Raw genomic sequence first — 20,317 nt, 5'->3', positions numbered from 1 at the left:
GTGTTGGCCAGAATGTGGAGAAAGGGGAACCCCTGTGCACTGTTGGTGGGAGTGTAAAATGGTGCAGCCACGTATGGAAAACAGTATGGAAGTTCTTCAAAAAATTAAAAATATAACTATCATATGACCCAGAAATTCCACTTCTGGGTATTTACAAGGAAAAGAAAAAAAAAACTAACTAGAAAAGACATATGCACCCCCATGTTTACTGCAGCATTATTTATGATAGCCAAGATATGGAAGCAACCTAGGTGTATATCAATACATGAATGGATTAAGAAGATGTGGTATTTACAGAATATTATTTAGCAATAAAAAATGAAATACTGACATTTGTGACAATATGGCTGAACTTAGAGGGTATTATGTTATAAAGATAACAGGTGATTACTAGATTTATTGTGATCACATGGTAAGGTATATAAATGTAGAATAAATATGTTGTACACCTGAAACCAATATAATATTGTATGTCAACTATATTTTAATTAAAAAAAAAAAAAGGCCTAAATTTCAAATTCCAAAGGCCCCCTTTTGGGGGGTCTTCATGAATAAGACTTCTTCAACAAATAATTTGAAAATGTCACATATATGAGAACTTAAAAAAATGTTATAGCAATTATATATAAGAAAAACAACAGGGTTAGTTTAGATGGTATCTGTGGACCTTTCCTTTGAAAAATACACAAATCTACAAAATTCTGTTATGTAATTTGGGGGGAATTAAGTGTCCCTGCTTTATAAATGTTTACTAGCACTGCCTTAATGGGCTACATACAGATGTATATAAAGAGATTCGCCTGTGGCTGTTAATGACAGCTTTTGGAATAGAAACAGTCTGCAACTTGTGAGAACAAAAAAGATAAAGCCCCAATAAGGAGTTTTTCCAATTTAAGTGGCTTAAGATTAGTTGGTTCTTTTCTCCAAGGCTTCTTATGAACATACCTTCCTAAGTAGTTATGAAGGAGTCCTTGCCATACAGAAGATGAATATAAAGAAAAAAAACCCCATACATGTGCCAAATCCATACATTTTTCATAGATAAAAGAATCTTCTTCACTCATCCCTTCAACAGAGCAGCTAGGCGATTCTATTAATATGAGGCAGAACACGTTACCCCTTAGCTCAAAAACACTCCAGTGGTTTTCATCTCAGAAAAAAGCCAATCTTTACAATAATCTACAAGATCCTGTTATTTGCCAAACTTATCTCTGATTTCAATTTCACATGGTATTGCCCCTTACTTACTCTGCTATAGTGACACTGCTTTCTGCTATTTTGTGAACATCTCAGGCATACATTTGATTCAGCAACATAAAATGCTCTTCCACCAGACAGACACATGACTTGCTTTCTTCATTTTCTCAGATCTTTTACTTAAATGTGACTTCTTTAGAAGGCCTTCCTGAACTACCTTATATAAAATGACATCATCATCCTAGCCTCAATACTTTCTAGATTCTTCCCTACTTTATTTTTTTCTTGATATTTATCACTATTTAACAGAATATATTATGGTTTTCTGACTTCCCCATAGGAATGTGAGCCTCACAAAAGCAAGACTTTACAAAAACTAAAAAAACCCCACAAATCTATCACCTTAATTCAACTGCTGTACCCCTTGTCTAGAATAGTTTCTGGTACATTGCAGGATCTCAATAAATATGTGCATCTAGAAATGTGAATGAAAAAAATGTAAAGATTTGTCCAAATTCACAGAGCCAATAAGCAACAGAGCTGGCAATGGAGAGAGTGGCAAAATTATCTTAATATTGAAGTCTACGGTCTTTGCAATATCTCTGAAATATACTATGGGGCAGAGGAAATAGGTAGATGACTTAAATTACTATAAAAGATATCTTAAGAGGGCAAATTACAAACTATTACTGTCTTTAATTCATGCCACTGTCATTGGAAAGATACATATATATGTATCTCCATACATATACCATATACATATATATGTAAAAAATACTTATTTTTTATACTTTTAAATACCTAAGTAACAACAAAATATAAAACATCCAATTTTTAACAACTAAAGGAATAACATTAAAATTTGCAATTAATCTCCATGATTTTCTCTCTTGTTTTTTCTTAAAGTATGAAACTATTTCTTTAAGTTATAAAGAAATAAAACTTGTTCTTTTACTTTTAGATTGGTGTTTTCTAGGTTTATATAAGTGATTTAAAAAAATCAAGGAATAAAATTCCATGAAATATAATGATACACACACACACACATAAAGAACTTTATATAAAATACCAAACTAAAAAAACATTTTTTAATTGAGAAAAATATATCGCATCTTTTCATCCTTATGAATCTGATCCCAATGTATAGATCTTTTGCAAGGTTTTAGAAGTTTTGTCTACTTTCTGGGTAGAATTCACCACATTCAAACTAAACAAATGAACTAATCAATACTGGCTCATGTTGTTTGGTCATCTAATACAAATTATATGGGAAAACATCAAAGAAAGAGGAAATGAAAGTGTCATGTGTATACAGAAGTACTTTTTGTTTTACAAATTACCTGATCAAGAGGAACATGATTCACAAGGCCACTGACAACTGTTCTTGGGACTGCTTCTCCAACATCTACTTCTTCTACATACAGAGAATCTGCATCAGGATGTTTTTTAGCAGTGATGATACAACCAATTCGAAGATCCAGACGGGAAACATCTATTGGCTTAGAGTCAGCACTTCCTGCTACTGATTGTTGTTTTTTTTCCTTTTTCTCTCCTAAAAAGATATTTATAAATGGGTAAACATCAGAAGTAAAACAAAAACACACTATGAAACACTCCATAGCATTGATACTGATGAGGTTAAAAGAAAAAAAGTGTTTATATCCTACCTTCACTTAAATAACAAAGGAAAGAATTACTTATTCAACCGATTGCATCTTGAACCCTATTTTAGCTATTTCTCTGTTGAATAACTGCCTTTATTGCTAGTTGTAGACATAGACAAGAGGTTGGCAAGCTATGGCTCAGGAGCCAAATTCAGCATGCTGACTGTTTCTGTCAAAGTTTTATTAGAACACAACCATGTTTGTTCATTTACATATTGTCTATGGCTGCTTTTAAAGAGTTGAATAGTTGTCACAGAGCCTGATGGCCTATAAAGCTTAAATATTAACTAATGGCCCTTTACAGAAAAAGTGTGTGTTTCCCTGAAACAGAGATATAGAAAATCCTTTACAATTTTTACTGTGACTCTTTATAAAGTGAAAAATCCTATATTTATAAAGAATGCCACATTATGTAGCCAACTGATGGAATGAACTACAATCATGTATAATTTCCCTGACAAAATGTTTCTCACATCAGTTAAACACACTGATAAGTATACTATGAATTTCTCCACTTCTTATATCTCCCTAAAGATTAAAGCTTTATGTTTATCCATAGCAACTATTTGAAAAGAGAATGTTTTATTCTGATATATATATCTATTTTATTATTATTTTTTAAATATATCTTTACTGATTTCAGAGAGAGGAAGGGAGAGAGACAGAAACATCAATCATGAGTCATCATTGATCGGCTGCCTCCTGCATGCCCCTGACTAGGGATTGAGCTTGCATCCCAGGCATGTGCCCTGACCGGGAATTAAATGGAGATCTCCTAGATCCTAGGTCAATGCTCAACTGCTGAGCCACACTGGCCAGGCCTGATTATATTTTTTAAATCCTACTTTTCTTTATATGCTGATAATTTAACTCTTATTAGCATATGATTACTTTAGCCACTGAGTCAAAATGGAACCTGTAGTGTTCATATTGCTTAAGTTTCTGCTTCTCTGGCAGAAAAAAATGTAAAACAAAATTAAAACACATTTACCTTCAATCTGCAGGGTAGAGAGAAGCTACTGTGGCGTGGAAGCATTTTCTTTCAACTATACCTTTGTTTAATCTTTGAACAAATATTTACTGAGATCTAAGGCACCAGACCTATTACAATGAGTAGCCTATGCTATCGAAGCACTGAACATCTCCTTTAAGGAAGACAAATGTATTAATGAATATGTGATAAGCATTACATACACAAGGAAATATAGAAGCAGAGAAGAAAAATTCTGCCTAGAATAGGAAAAGAAGATTTTGTGTAAATGATATTCACAATTTATACAAAAATAGTTTACAAAAGAGGATACAGGGCTAGTTCAAAATAATGGACAGTTTTTAATCTTATTAGCCAATTATTAAAAATACCACTTTCCATGTAACATATTAGCAATGATTTTTTTAATGGTTAAAAACCCAAATGTTATAGAAATATATTACTAGAAAAAATATATACCAAAAACCTAAATAGTAATCTTTGACTGGCAAACTAATTACTCTGAAATACTGCAGTATAACAGTATATCTGTACCCACATATATTTTTTAACTTCATATCCTAGGATTTGAAATACCTTTCAATTCCACATTCCAAAAGGTGATTATAAATATTAAAATCTATGCCAAGAGCTTTGTTAGTCATCATAGGGGATTTTAGAAATCTTTCATTGACATATGAGTGATGCTTGTATGTGGCAGTATAGAAAGACTGTATGAGTACCACAGCCCTTGCCTGAGCAAGATTTTGAAATATGGCAACCGGAGCAACCAAACACCTATGAAACAGCCCTCTATTCCAGCACTGTTCAATATGGTAGCTGCCAACCACATATGGCTATTTACAATTATTAAAGTAATTAAAAATTCAGTCCTTTAGTCACAGTAGATACATTTCAAACATTTGGTAGCTACATGTGGCCACTGACTACTACTGTGTTGGAAAATAGAGCTATATAGCATTCCTATCATCACATAAAGTTCCAATGAACAGAGGTCTTCTAGACCTAGAGCTCCATTTGGTCTTGCACGCGCTCTCCTGCCACAAACAAGGACTGTGTTGTCTCATTAGACTGGAAGAGTAACTGATCCTGCAGTGAACAATAACCATACATCTTCTTTGAGTATGGACTTCATCAAACTTCGAACAAGCTGTATAACTGTTTTATGCTTACTTCTTAATAAATTTTATGAAGTGGAAGAATTAGTCTGACTTGCTTTCATTATAACCATACCATCTACTGATGAAGTTATGTAGAGAGGATGTACAGGCCCTATTTACTTCTAACTAATAGAGGCTACTTCTTATGTTTACCAAAAGGAATTAATAAATGTTAGATGCCAAATTAGCTTAGGTGACTTCACCTAAGCTATTTTATATTTTCCAAAAATTTTTAAATACGTATAAGTAATATGAGAGGTAGGTATAATAAATTATAAAAGCACATTTTTAGATAAATCTGGGAAAATGAATTCTAGAAAGGCAGAAAGTAGACAGGTAAAAAAAAAAGTCAGATTTATGATTAGAAAAACAGCTTTAGCAGCAAGGTAAATAACTAGAAAAGATGAGGCTTTAACATTAATTCAGATGAGAGATTGTGATTATAAGAACTTAAACTAAGGTAGCACAGAGCTGGGTTCCAGATATGTTTTGGGGGTAGGAATTACAGGCCTCAGTGGCCAATTAGATATGAAAATTGAGGGAGTGGTACAGGTTAAGGTTGGCTGTAAGATTTCTGACCTAGCTGGCTAAGTGGATGGTGATATACTTTCTACTTTAGTTCTTACGAGTTCCTAAAATTTGAACATCCCTGCGCCTTGGTTCAGACATTCTGCTTTGACTGGAACATCCTTTTCCTGTCTTCACAACTGGCCCTAAGCTAACTTCCCACCTGTGACTTTTCTGAAATGATCCCCACAAATATACCCTAAAATTCAGTCACACCAAATGACCTATGGGCCTCTATATTTAATCTCTACATTCTATGTCTTCAGTTATGCTGATCCCTCTACCTCAAATGCCACACTCTTACCGCTGATCTGATCAACCTTCACACATCCTTTAGGGTCCAGCTTGTATGTTCCAATATCATACTATTCCTAACTTCATTCTAGTTCATAAAAGTTTGAACTTTCTTTCTGACATCATTATTATTATCCAAAATGTTGAGATCTGATAAATCAGTCCAGAGCCAAATAACCTTAAAGTAAAATACCTTTCTTTTCAAGTTTCTCTTTCACCTTCTTTTCTTCTCCTCCTTCTCCTTTTACCTGTTCTTTGGCACCAGAAGATATGGGTGTGACTGGTATAAACTGTATTACACTTTCAGAATCCGCGGAATTAGCTTGCAGTGGAGTACCAGACGGAAATGGTATTTGTTTCACTAATACAGAAAATGAAATAGGTAATGTCATTTATATTAAACCAATAAAAAAGATGAAAACCATGCAACTGTGAATCACAAATATGAACTCTTTTTAAAAGAGAAATTCACTGTATATGATTATCAAGTCTCTATTGTCCAAGACTGTAAAAAGGCTGCCAAAAAATTAACTAAATTTTAAATATGATAAACGAATAGACCCATGTTTCTCCTTTAATCACTGACTAAACTGAGAAAATTACAGATAACAATAATAGCTAATATTTATTATGGATTTACTATGTCCCAGACAATTTTCAAAATACTTTATACGAATCAATTCATGTAACTGTCATAAATACCTTAAGCAGCAATTTGGATTCATACCCCCATTAACAGATAATCATCCTGAGTCATATAGAAGTTAAAAAACTGGCCCATCATACACACTGAGTAGGGAAATAGAATTTATACTCAGGAAGTGTCTCCAGGGACTATACTCCCATGGTTTGGCAAGATAGCATGTTTATCATGCACATGGTCCTTTATATTGAACAATCAACAGGGAAGGTGTATTAATAATAGTCATTTCCATGTCAGAATAGAAAGAATGCATTTGTTGTTCATAATTATATTTCAAAAATCTTTTTTAAAGAAGCAAAGAAAGTTTCTTCAGCAATATTAAAAACTTTCTCATAGCCTAGTGAACATGGAAAAATGTAATCTTTTGAGGGATTTTGATGTGGCTTAGTTTCTGGCAATACTCAGACCACTTTTCTGAGGTATTTTCTTTAATTTCCCTGGAAGCTGTTGCTTCTTTTAGTAATGTAAAGCTCCATTTATCCCTATTTTGTGTTTTAGCATTAGAATTTAATACTTTGATTTAAACTGTTGATTTGTTTTAGAATCTCAGTAAGATCAGAATTGAAAAATTTAATGTTTCAGGGCAATCTTCTAGAACTGGAAGAAATATAAAGCAGTTTTATATTGATTATATTTTAACTGTTAACCTGTATTCCAAATCTCCTATTCTTGGAAAACATCAACTAGCCTCAAATTTGCCATTGATAAACAATCTTCTCTCCAGTTGATAGTTTTAAGCATACGTTATTAGTTTTTCCTTACTTTTATTTAGCTTACTAAGGGTAGAGGTCATATCACAGAATTCAAAATAATTCACTGACAGAATAACGGTCAAAAGAAAGTAGTAAGTATACTTGCACCTTGGACCTCCTTAACTCACCTAGGAAGGAATTTTTACAACACAGTCAAATGGCTTTCTCCATGATATTTTGAAATTGTAACAGAACTATCATTAGTGTTTTATAATAATGTAAATTTATCTAGACTCCTTTAAAATAACTTAATAAAATTTATTTTATTTATAACATACTAGTTGAAATAATTATCTACTGATCTTTGACAATTAAAAAACTGTATAATTTCATATAAATTACTTTATATTTCTAAGCTCCAATTTCCTCATGTAAAAACAAGGGTATATGTGTACACATTATTTTAGGGATAAAATACATAATATATGTGCAACACTTGGCAACACAGTGCCAATAAGGTAGTAAAACTTAATAAATGTTAACTGAGTATTATTATGGCTTATTTTCAATAATTATTCAATAGGGAAAGTGATGAGCAAGTTGAAGCACAGTACAGAAATTAAAAGCATAGGTTTTGAATCCCAGCTTTGCTATGTTTTGCATAATCTCAGGCAAGATCATGTGCCTTTTCTGTATGACCATTTTTCCGTCTGTAGAGGAGAACAAATACACAAGAAGGGATGCTATGAGGGTAAGATAAAAAACCAAGCACAATATCGAAATTAATAAACAATAAAAGAAATAATTATTATTATAAATAAAAAGGTGTCATTTCTATATTAATCACCTCCATTTTTAATTTCTGCCTGAATTAGCTCTTGCTTCAATTCTTCAATTTCTTTCTTCAGTTTAGCATTTTCCACTCGAAGTTTCTTCTCTTCTCTCAAAGTTGTCTGCAAAACTAAGATCAAGAAAATCCAGTTCAGTATAGCGGTGTTTTCTAAAAGGTTTCTTATGAATACTACTTGAAAAGAGAGCATAGCCAGTAAAAACATAGGTAGGATAATACTTATAACCAAATGTTTTCTTGGCCAGTTTCTTTGCATCAGAGTTTAGTATTATTAAAACAACATGATAATTAAAAGAGAGAAAAGGGAGACAATCTATGAAAATATAGAAAGAAAAGGCTTTGTTTATGAATCACTTTCTTAGCTTCTGTAAAGATGCCTATGACAACTTAAGAATCTGGCTTAAAATGTGAATAACAGATAAAACTATAAGGAAGAGAGATAAGTATTAGATATTAACAAATTATTTTTTTTAAAAAACTTGAGACCTAATAATCAAACATCAAAAATTATTCTCATTTTTTTAGTCATTACCTTGTAAAATTAGCTGAATAATCCTTTATACTCAGAAGGTGAGCTGGATAAACATTTAATGAATGAAATAACTTCAAAGATGTGCTCAAGATATGTGTGTTAAAGGTGAGCAACTGGGTATGCAAAAATATAAAAGAAAAACAATGATTCTCAGTGGGGTTGGAAGTACTCTGATGGTGGGATTTTGAAAATCTGAGGGAATAGTTTTCACAAATAATGGAGTCATTTACTGGCATTTACTAGGCAAGGGCCAGGAATGCCAGATGCTCTGACATATACTAGATAAAGATTTTGGAATTTTCATTACAAAATTAACATTGTCTATTGAAAAATATACTTAAACAAACAAAACAAAAATCAACCAAAATCCTAAAAGCAAAAATTTAGATTTGATATTTTTATACATATCATAGTAATTTCTAGGTAAAATTTAAAGAAGTATTGTAAAAAAAATTAAAAATCATTTCAGAAAATGCCTTAGTAGGGAGTAATATATAAGTATATATTTTTGGCCCTGGCTGTGTAGGTCAGTTGGTTAGTGTCATTCCCATACACAAAGGTTGCAGGTTCGATTCCCAGTCAGGGCACATACAAGAAACAACCAATGAATGCATAAACAAGTAGAACAACAAATCAGCGTTTCTCTCTCTCTCTCCCCCTTCCTCTCTCTCTAAAATCAATTAAAAAATTTTAAAAAGTATACATCTCTCCTATACAAGGTTAGAAGAGGTATTTCAGTACATATTTGATTTCGCCCAATTTCTTTTATTTTTAATCTCTAATTCTATACCAAATAATTTTAAACATTAATTTTCCCTCAGCATTCTGGAAATAATACATTGTTTTCTCTACATATCATATATTCACTATATGCCAAGTCTAATTCATCTTAATTCTAGACTATCATTTCACTCCAAATTAAAATATTAAAGGAATATAAAAGTTATGATCGAGATAAATAATTTATGTCATAAACACTTTTTTTTTGGCCTGTCAATATATGAATTCATTTGAAGTATCTCCTTAGAAAATTTAAATTTTTCTTACTTGCTTTTTCCTTAAGAAGAGCAACTTGCTGTTTCAGATATTCAATAATTTGATCTGCCTCTGCACCTTTCTGTTCCAGTCTCTTCAGAACAGCATCATTGGTTGCCATTTTTGCCAAGAAACGGAAGAAAATCCTAAGTGAAAAAATACAAGTGATAACTTATACTGTAGAAGAAATACATTTATTTTACAGGACACTGTAAACAAGTAGTCTAAAAATAAAAATATTTTCTATTGTATCAGATCAATATGTTAGAAAAACACTTTTCCTACAAACCAAACCAAAGGCAGAATTTTAAGGTTATAAGGTTTTAAAGAAAGCTTTAAAATACTGCAGAACAATATCACACAAGACAGAAACAGGGAAAAGAATAGCAATAACCTTAACTAAACTGTAACTGAGTAACACACCTGTATTCCAAAGAATTGCTAAATTCCTTCTTATATGTTATTTTTGCATATTGTATATTTCTTTTCTACTGTTTATTTAATTATGTACAATTTGAAGAAGAAATGTGATTAGGAAAGACAAATATTAAAAGAAAAATATCAACAATTAGGAAAACAATATTAACCATATGCCTACTCAGAAGTAATATCAACATATATTCTGTGTCCTTGTAAAAGAAAATTATTAGAATTTTAATTTTATAATTCTTCATAGAAATTAGAAAACATACTGTCATGTACAGAAAAGTGCATATAAGCAAAAATTCTGATATTAATTATCATGCTACTTTAAACTGCCGAACAGTTCACATTAAAACAGGGTTAATCACGAAAAGTCCCAATTTACAAAAGTAAACTGTTTTACTTGATTATATAATTCAAAGCATAACAACTTATAATTCAATTTATAATTTATAATATGAAGTATAACAATGACACAAGCATTGTTGAAGTAATTCTCATTTTAAATAAATGATGCACACTCAATACATAATAAAATTTTTATTTAAAAATCACTAATAATGAACAAATAATACAAGACTATTTTAAATTTTCAAATTATGCAGTATCCATCCAATAAAAGAACTTTCTGAAATGTTTATCTTTTTTTTATAAAAGGAAAACCAATCCTCAAAAAACTTTATGCTAAAGTTGAAAATTAATGATATAGAAGCAGTAAAAAGACCTATAAAAATAAAGTCGCTAATAAATGAAGAATATAAATGAGGGTTAAACTGGAAAAAACATAGTAAACGGATCATTTTCTACACGGACATTACTTAACAGTTTAAAAAAATACAGAGCAAAAAAAAAAAGGTTCAAAATTGAAAATAAAGATAGCACCTTTAAATTCTTCCAAATATTAACAAAATGAACACAGCATACCCTGTTGTTGTTCCTTAAATGTTTGCAAAGGCAGAATTTTAGACAAAAATATTAATATACGTATGAAAAAAGTAAAAGTAAAAAAGCTACATTCTTGTGAACTTAATATCCAAGCTATAGCACTACAGCATTCTTTTAGTTTAAGGTCTTTCTAGTTTTGTGTAAGATAAGTAACCATCAAATACATTCAATAGGTGAAATATAGCTATCACAAACAAGTAAACTGATGACTATTTTATTTGGAATAATTTGTAACTTTATTTCCCTGGCAAAGAAAAATTTGATGAGTAATACTAAGATAAATATGAAATTAATGACACACTTTAGGAAAAAACATAGTAAACTAGTATCTAAACTGATCATAAACAAATAGATTTAAATGTAAAATAGTTTACATGAATTCACGAACCGTTCCAGAAAGTCATCTCACAAATACTGCCAAACTGTTGATAAAGCATAACATAAAACTCATGCCGACTCACAAAAACTGTTTCAAAACTAAGACAATAATCTGCAAAATAGAGATCATAAATCCTAGACTAAAAGAAGAAAAGATATAATTTTACTGAGTTGATAAATCTATCAACTACCTGAAAAATAAAGTTATAAAAGTGAGTTAAATGAAATACGACTTTTATAATACACACTGAAGCACTGGCATAGTTTAGGAAGAAATAATACCATGTTTCCAAACACAGAAACAAGAATGAGCTGACTATATTAAACACATACACATCAACTAAGAGGAAACGATGTAATAAAGGAAAGTGAGAAAACTAAATGACACTGACAAAAAATATGAGAGAAAATCAGAAAAATCCTCAAAATCACAGTTATCTAAAGGTGTTAAAAGATTAGGGAATATAAAATGAAAAGACTTGCCATCTCATTTTTTGTGAAACCAAAATATTTTTATCATAAACTGAAAACACAAAAAGGATTACAGCTAGTTAAGACTAGGTAATAATTCCGGTTTGGCAAGAGATGGTTTAACAAACAACCAGCTAATAAATTTAGTTTGAACATCTTTATAAAGACACTATATGAAAATTTTTTTCAATAAAATGTTGAATAAGAAACATATCTCACCCACATATAAAAGGAAATAACAGGTTAATGAAGACTGAGTCAAATGTATTTACTGTCTCTGTCTCTCACACAAAGACAAAAAGGCATATAAAACATCATCCAACTTTTAGATAATTCTTATGCTTTAACTTTAAATACTGAAGGACACTAATATGCTATGTATACGTATATTTTATATATTTAATTATTATACATGTAAATATATTATAAAATAAGTATAATTTATATATGTGGCTATAAGTTTACAAATACTTACGTAGATTAAGGTCTAGTTTAAATTGCAAACTGGTGAATAAAACCAGCACTGAGAAATGTATATCACCTAAAATATTCAGTAAAAATGGATTTATTTTTAACCATATAATTAGATAAAACATGAGAAATAGAGAAAAAAATAGGTAACATTTTCGTAACAGAAATGTTAGTGGAAAACACATATTTAGGCCGTAAAGTTTTAAAATATTGAGACTAGAGAGGGATGAGTGATGCTATTCAATATCCATATATAAAATAATTATGGATAATATTAGAAGCCATTTCAAGTTCCCTGATAGGTATTATTAGGTAATAATAACACCTAGTGATTACTTTGTCTTTAGTATCTGCCAGCTCCTTTTCTAAGCATTTTATGGTATTAACTTATTTCATCATCACAACACCATGAGATACATACTATTATCACTTCTCTTTATTTTGAATCTTAAGAACTTATTACAAGAGAAATAATATAAAATTTAATAAAAAGAACATGGACTTGGAAATCACACAGACCTTGGATGAAACCCTTTGCCCCTCTGTGACTTAACAGCTGTGTAAACTTCAACAACTTCCTTAATCTATCTGAGCCAATTTTCTCATTTGTAAAATGGAGATGATTTTATATATCTCAGAGTGGCACTAAATGAGATACCATGAGTAATACTTAACATTTTTGCCACATAGCTAGTATCTGTCAGGCACTAAGCAAAATTTGGGGAACACAAAGAAGATAGGATGCTTACATAATCCTCACCACCTTCAAGCTCAAGTGAGGTATATAGTAGATTATCTATGTTATGATAATTTCTAGATCACTAGGTATGATTTTTTTGTTTTTTTACAGGTTAAGAACATAAAAAGTAATAAAATATAAATTATAGAGACTGACATTGAAAATGTACTTAACTTGGCTACTCCACAAGTAAATTTCTTTGGGATAGTCCACGGAGATGATAAACATTAATATATTTACATTAATTCTAAATTTTGTGTTTATAATAATAATATGCAAACTATATCTAAGGACTCCTGTCCAGGAGAATACAATAAGACAACAGTCAATTGAAAATCTCTGCAACTTTTCCCTACAAACAAATACTGTCATCATAACTGTAGAAACTGAAGATAACAGACTTGAGTTTATTTAAACAAATGTTATACAAAGAAAGAACACCCAAAGGGATATAACAGATTTCAGTTTGAATGCCGTATGCAGGTCATCTCTAAGAACTGTTACATAACAGTTCTCAGCTCTAGCTCTGAAGGCAAAGCAATCCAGGATAAACCCACACATATCAATTTGCCAAAAGCACACAACTGGCCAAGAATACTAAGAAAAAATTTGTTTTATAAGAATGATGTATATTGTTTTGGCTTAAGAGAAAGAAAAGGAAAAAAAAAAATCACTGAATGCTTTCTATTCAATTTTGCTATGAACCTAAAACTGCTCTAAAAAATAAAGTACATTAAAAAAAAAATCATCAAACCATAAAGTTAAGAGCATGTGAATTTGAAATTTGAGAATGCTCTGCATTCTGATTACTAATGAAAAAAGTCCTCATTTGGTTATGCAATAATTAATAATTTTCCAAGTTTCCATAAATCATTATGCTATATATCATAGTGATATATTAGGCTACTTTTAACTGCCACAATATCAACAATACTACTACAAAAGAATCATCATTAGAGTAAATATCTTTTCTTAGGACAGTCATTTTTCTGGCAATAATCAAGTTTTTGTGGCAAAATAAAACTTAGGAATGACTATAAAGCACACTAGCTGCTAACCAGTGTCTACTTTTTCTCTACTCCTAACTAGTTATCTTGACAATATTATTTATGATCCAATATTTAAAAAAAATTCTAGTGAGATATTTTGGATTAGTTTCTAGTCAGGTCTATGTGTTGACATAACTTTTGTCAAATGCTAAGAGCTATTACTGTTTTTAGAATTAGAAGCTCTGAAAAGTTTTCTAGTACTCGTTGAATAACTGTCATTTAGATTTTTCAAAAATATAAGTAGAATGTGTAAGATTATGCCAATGTTTTCTAGTAATATACAGATAATAATCACTAGCGCTGGCAGAAGAGTGTAGCTTTTTTAAAAAGTATTCACAGCCAACAAATCTTGGTTGAACCACATACTTAACAGGCTGTGTTATCTTAGTAAAGTTGCTTAATCTTCTTAATTTATAAAATGAAGATACTTATCACCTGATTTCTACTTCCTTGGCATCTTTTAGGGATCCTCATTCTTGACATGTACTTTATGTAGATGTTCTTTAGGGTTTGTTCCTGATCTCTCACCCGTTGGGATTACAACTATCGCCACACAGATCAGGGGATACCTTTGTTTTCCAGGGTTAACAGTGCTTGTAAGTGAATGCAAATGCCTTTAAGCAAGACAAACAGATTTCGCCATTCCCTGTTGTATTTCATTTATGTTACCTGCCAGGTCCCCATAAATAAAGTTCATGACCTCAATTTTGCTTATAGTCCCTGACTTTGAGCCATGTGCTGAGTTTATAGACAGAAAATTTAACATGTTCTTTGCACCCACTAAGCTTTCAGACAACTGGAGGAAACACAGTAAACTGGGGGAATTTTTTTTTTAATGTAGAATTTTCTTTAAATGAAGTTATGTTCAGGGCAACCACACTAGTTTAACAACATTGATTAAGCTCAGACAAATCTTTTATCTTCAACCCAGTGCTTATTTCACTATTTTGTGCTAACTGATGCATGAAAAATTTCAAATTTTACATTGCATACTCACTGAATTTCAAAACTCTGTTTCCTTAGTCTCCTCACAGCTTTTAATATGCATACTAGCATATTATGATAATGTTAATAATAATATTAACAGATGATAATGTTAATAATAACAGGTAACATTTGTAAAGTATTTATTATGAGCTGGCTAAATGTTTTACATGGATCACCTATAAATACTGTAATTATCTCCATTATACAGAGAAGAAAACTTGAATTAAAATTAATTTGCCCCAGGTCATGTGGCTAGTTAGTAAATGAGAACTGAAACTTGGGTGTGTCTGATTCTTGAATTACCTTTTTTAATGCCCAAGTTATAATTTCTCTAAAGAATATAACTGTGGCCCGGCCGGGAGTGGCTCAGCGGCTGAGCGTCGACCTAGGATCCAGGCGATCGGGGTTCGATTCCCAGTCAGGGCACATGCCCGGGTTGTGGGCTCGACCAATGACCCTCTCATCATTGATGTTTCTCTCTCTCTCCTCCTTTCCTCTCTCTGAAAGCAATAAAGATATATTTAAAAAAAAAAAAAAAAAAAAAGAATATAACTGTGAAGTATTTCTCAATGCATTTATCCACAGAATCCTAACCAAAGAACACCCATTAATAATATTTATTGGAACTAGTATTCTCTAAAACTGTTTGGGAATGCTGGCTTAGTCTATGCTAAAATAAAAGAAAAAGACTATGAAATTAAAATACATATACTTAATCACATGCACAGTAATTGTTATAGCAGAGTAAAAGCTAGGAAAACTCCAGGACAAGCAGAATAGGGAAACTGAGACAGTTTGTTAAACAGCAGTTTGAAGCCTCCTAGTAAATCCTATCTTCCCTAAACTAATGACACTTGAGAGTAAATGGTTTGTGTTAGGTGGGGCAGGTACTGAAACTAGGGACAGAAACTCACCAGGACAGGATGCCCCAGATGCCTAGCAAGAGGCAAAACTGGGAAAACAAGAACCTTGGCCCCAGGGTAACCTATCCTCCCCCAGCATATAGCTGGTCAGGCAGTTTAGACCCCCTGAGCAGCCTCTCAAGAGCTTGTTAATAGCGACTACTTTAATGAGACGGGCACAGTGCATACATCGTCATTTAACCTTTATAATGTGGTGAGATATTTCCATTTAACAGATAAACTTAGAGAAATTCTGATTTGTCTAAATTCATTCAAATATTAAATGGCAAAGCCATGATTTTAACTTGTATTTGTCACTCCAAAACTCACACTACAATTCATTTCTAAAGTCTTTCCCAAACCTAATTAAAAAAATTAATTCACCATTCATAAATACTCTTGGATATCAAAATTAAAAACACTAAGACTATGATTGTCTATTTCTTACCAGCCCGAGTCAAGCCACTATCATGTCTCCTCTGGACTACTGCAAAAGCCTCCCAACGATCTTTCTCCTATCCTGTCTCCTTCAGTCTGATAGCAGCCAGAGAGATACTTAAGCTTCAATTTCTTAAAATCTAGAAACAAGATCTTTTAAATTTTATTATGCCATTAGGGATGGTGGAGGTGGTCCAGATGGGACAACCTGTACGGAACTGTTAGTGACAAATGGGATTATCAACTTGAAAATGTTGAGCTCAAATATTAGCCTTGTCTTTCAAAAAAAAAAAAAAAAAAAAAGATTCTAGCACTCCACTGCTCCAAGCCTTGCAGTGGCTTAGATGCCCTCTAGATCCTTCATGACCTGTTCCTACTTTCTCCGATTTTTGTCTCCAGCTTTAACGACTTGACTCAACTCTGATCCACAAGATTCTTGCTGTGCAGGCGAGTTTCTGCTTCACAGCTTCTGCAAAGGATGGTCGCTCTGCCTGACTGCACTTCACCAAGATTTCTGTATGGTTAATTCTCTCACTTCTGTGAGCTCTCTAATGGATAGTCACCTTTTTAGTGAGACCTTCCCTGGCCACACTAAAATTTCAATCGGTATCTTCCTTCCCTGCTTTATTTTGCTCTTCAGCAACCACTACAACTTAAAACATGGTGTGTTTTTCGTAATTTAGTTTAGCATTTGTCCTCAATAAAATGTTAACTACAGGGAGGCATGAATTTTGGTCTGTTTTGTCCATTGCTCTTTTCCCAATGCCTGGAACAGCGCCGGGAACATACTTCGGGCGCTTAATAACCGAATGAATTCCTGTCTGCCCCCCACCCCACGACCACCACTGCTCAGTCCTTTGACACACACGCGCGCGCCCTAAAATGAACATCTTTGTGAATATACAGAAGCATCGTTTCCCTGGGCCCCGCATCGCCTTTCTCAAACTTGGCTCCTTCAAAATGTCCCAAGCTCTTCCCGGCTTCCCCATGCCCAGGCGGGTGCCAGTGTGAGCGGACTTCCCGCTAGCACCCTCAGGCCAAGTAAGGGAAGGGGGACTCCTACCGCCCCAATCTGCCAACGCCGGGACCCTCGGAAGACGTCACTCACATGAATCGGCGGAGAGAGCGCCGGGGCAGCCTCAGCGGGAAGCAGGTAGGAACTGCCTCCCGCACTCGACGGCAGTGACGAAGGACCCATCGAGGTGTCCAGACTAAACGCCTGAGCGTTCCACCGATTCGCCTTCACATCTGTGGTCCCCTTCCCGCGCGCAGCCACGCCACGCTTCCAGTAGTCCACTGCAGTAACGCCACCTTCCCGTGCCTCTTCCTTGATCGAGACATTTTGTCGCCACGTTGGGCAAGGGGCAAGATGCCGGACGTCGGGGTCTTTCGTTAACGTCGAGGCGCGGAGGCTGTGAGGTCAGAGGAAACAGCCGGGCTGAGTGGAGGCTGCGGGGAGAGCTGGGAGCTGTCAGTGTGGAGCGACCGGCTCGCGCTCCCCGCCGGGGCCCGAGCTGGGAACCTCCGCCGACTGCTCGCAGGCCAAGGGCTGTCTGAGCTTGGGGCGCTCCTGGAGCTGCCTCTTTCGTAGCAGCGCCTGAAATGCAGGGCCGGGTGCACTAAGCAGTAGCGGCGACACCAGCCCCAGCGACAGCCCTGGGGCCCTGTGTAGAAGCTCCTTCCCCTTACCTTTGTGTCCGCCTGCGTCCCCAGACTTTGAGGCAGGTATTTGGGTTTCCCACTCGTGTTTGTCGTAGTGGGTGGGGCTGTAGAGGAATGGCAGGTGCAGCGAGTGGCCCCGCCTGTCGGCAGTGATAGGTCGAGCCCACCTGGAAAGCTGCTGGCTGCTCAGCGCGGTGCCCATTCCGAGCTGCAGCCCGCCTTCCTCCTGCACGCCTTTATCCGAGTCCTCTGAAAGTAACCACTAGTCAAAGCAAGATTTAAAAAGGAGGTTGGGAACGATTGCTTTGCTTTGTTTCTGGTTTGCAAAAGTTTAATCATTTATCCAGATGTCATTTCCTTGTGGAGTGGAGGAAAGTGAACAAGTGGAAGTTAATTTAGAATTGTCACTGGTTGCTTTTTCAAGGTCCCATTGTCCCTGTTTTTGTTTGGGACAGAAAAGCAGCTTCTTGAGGGGAAGTATGTAAAATAAATGAACTAGTTTTATTCGTCCTAGAAGAAATGTGTAAACTGTTTTATTCATGATAAAACCATCTTTTGCCCATTTTAAACCTTTTCCCCCAATTTGAGTCATTTCAACTCCAAGTTCTTTGAGGACACAGATTGTGGCTTGTTTCCAATCATTAGCCTGGCAACTGGAAAAACACCTGTCTTAAAATAAGATCCTTAAGATACTGTGAATGGATTTTCAAACCTAGTTGCTCACTGTTGTTATTTCTCACCTAACCTCTCATCTCAGCTGTTTTTTCCCCCTACTAGTTTTTTCCACTTGCCAAGTGAGTAAATCTATGTGTGTGTATTTTTTATGCATGAGCCTTTTTTTGTGTGCACCCATCTATGAGGTATTTAAAGCAGAACACTGATGAAATGTTTTATGCTAACAAATGTATCTTTCAGAATCATTTGAATTTTCTTCATTTGGTTATTTGATTTTTAGGTATCTAAGTGATAGAGGCATCTAATTGTAATCAAGTATTATAGAAGGATTGCATAATAAAATACAACAGTTTAGTGTCTCCCTTTCTCCCCTCAGTCCTATTCTTCAGAGATAACCACTTTTAACCTTACCTAATTTTAGGTCTGTGTGTTGAATACTTAGTTAAACTACTAATTCTTTTAAAAATTCACTTCTTAAGATATACCATATCATTCCAAAGTTTCCTCTGCAAATTTGTGAATAGTTATCACAGTGCTTAATTTTCATATTGGTTGTTTTGTAATTCTAAATAAATGTAAGCTCAATTTTTTTCACATCAATTTTCAAAAATATATTTTGGTTCCTTATTTAGTAAAACGAGGAAAGTAATGACTAGCATTTTCTTTACCACTTCAGAAAACAAATCCACTCCTACCTTCCCTTAGCTGGACCTATACTTACAGAATTATAATATTAACATCAAAATGATTCTTTTTTTCTTCCTCTACAGTCACAAAAAATTATTCCATAGTTCAGTAAGCTTTATTTTTTGGACTGTGTACTACTTATATGGTTTTTAACCCCTCCTCACTTTCACAAGGGACTTTCTGATTTCTTTTGATGAAGAGGAGCATACGCTATCTTCACCTGGTCCTCCCAGCTTGTCCTTTCTTCACCACTCTTCTCATTCTTTGTGTGAGAAGCTTCCATTTCATTTCTCTGTTAAAAGATGTCCCCTTTGGATCCAAATCACTTTCTGTTTAATTTGACTAGATCCTATTATAGTTTTTTTGTACAGCTTCTATCCTGGGTTACATTCATTGAACACTTGGGTAAGTTGCAGTTTTTTGTGTGTTTTTGTTTTGTTTTATTTTTAATATATCTTTATTGATTTCAGAGAAAGGAAGGGAGGGGGGAAAGAGAGAGAGAGAAACATCAGTTATGAGAGAGTCATTGATGGGCTGCCTCTGCACGCCCCCCCACTGGGGATTGAGCCTACAACCTGAGCATATGCCCTGACACGGAAACGAGCTTCGATCTCCTGGATCACAGGTCCAAGCTCAGCCACTGAGCCACGCCTGCCAGGCAAGATGCAGTGTTTTTTAACTCAACATCTATTATTTGGTTTTCTCCTCTGTTTTGGTAGAATACATGCTAAAGAAACTTATTTATAAAAGGTATGTGGGTGGTAATTTTATTTGTTAGTGTTTGCACAGCTGTACATTATCATGT

General features: G+C 33.9%; 2 protein-coding genes across 3 annotated transcripts in view; one reads left to right on the top strand and one right to left on the bottom strand.

Moving 5' to 3' along the window:
• AIMP1 (aminoacyl tRNA synthetase complex interacting multifunctional protein 1) overlaps window positions 1-17,928 on the bottom strand; it is a 29,012-nt gene extending 11,084 nt beyond the window's left edge. The window contains exons 1-5 of the mRNA XM_081143863.1: window positions 17,597-17,928; window positions 9,698-9,831; window positions 8,116-8,229; window positions 6,067-6,234; window positions 2,538-2,749 (exon numbers count right to left, since the gene is read on the bottom strand). Of these exons, the coding sequence (XP_080999989.1) occupies window positions 2,538-2,749; window positions 6,067-6,234; window positions 8,116-8,229; window positions 9,698-9,831; window positions 17,597-17,598 (630 nt within the window). The 5' untranslated portion in view covers window positions 17,599-17,928. The remainder of the gene's footprint in view (window positions 1-2,537; window positions 2,750-6,066; window positions 6,235-8,115; window positions 8,230-9,697; window positions 9,832-17,596) is intronic.
• The window catches only part of TBCK (TBC1 domain containing kinase), a 165,012-nt gene continuing 162,605 nt past the window's right edge, over window positions 17,911-20,317 (top strand). Inside the window, exon 1 of one of the 2 annotated variants that reach the window (XM_081143832.1) lies at window positions 17,911-18,209. The gene's annotated coding sequence lies outside the window, so the exon portion shown is untranslated. The remainder of the gene's footprint in view (window positions 18,210-20,317) is intronic. The other variant, XR_013999264.1, reaches the window with a different exon arrangement.

This window comes from Miniopterus schreibersii (assembly GCF_964146895.1).
Source record: "Miniopterus schreibersii genome assembly, chromosome: 1".
Classification (NCBI taxonomy): Eukaryota; Metazoa; Chordata; class Mammalia; order Chiroptera; family Miniopteridae; genus Miniopterus; species Miniopterus schreibersii.
The sequence above is the reverse complement of the archived record's forward strand: the minus strand, read 5'-3'. Positions and strand labels throughout refer to the sequence as shown.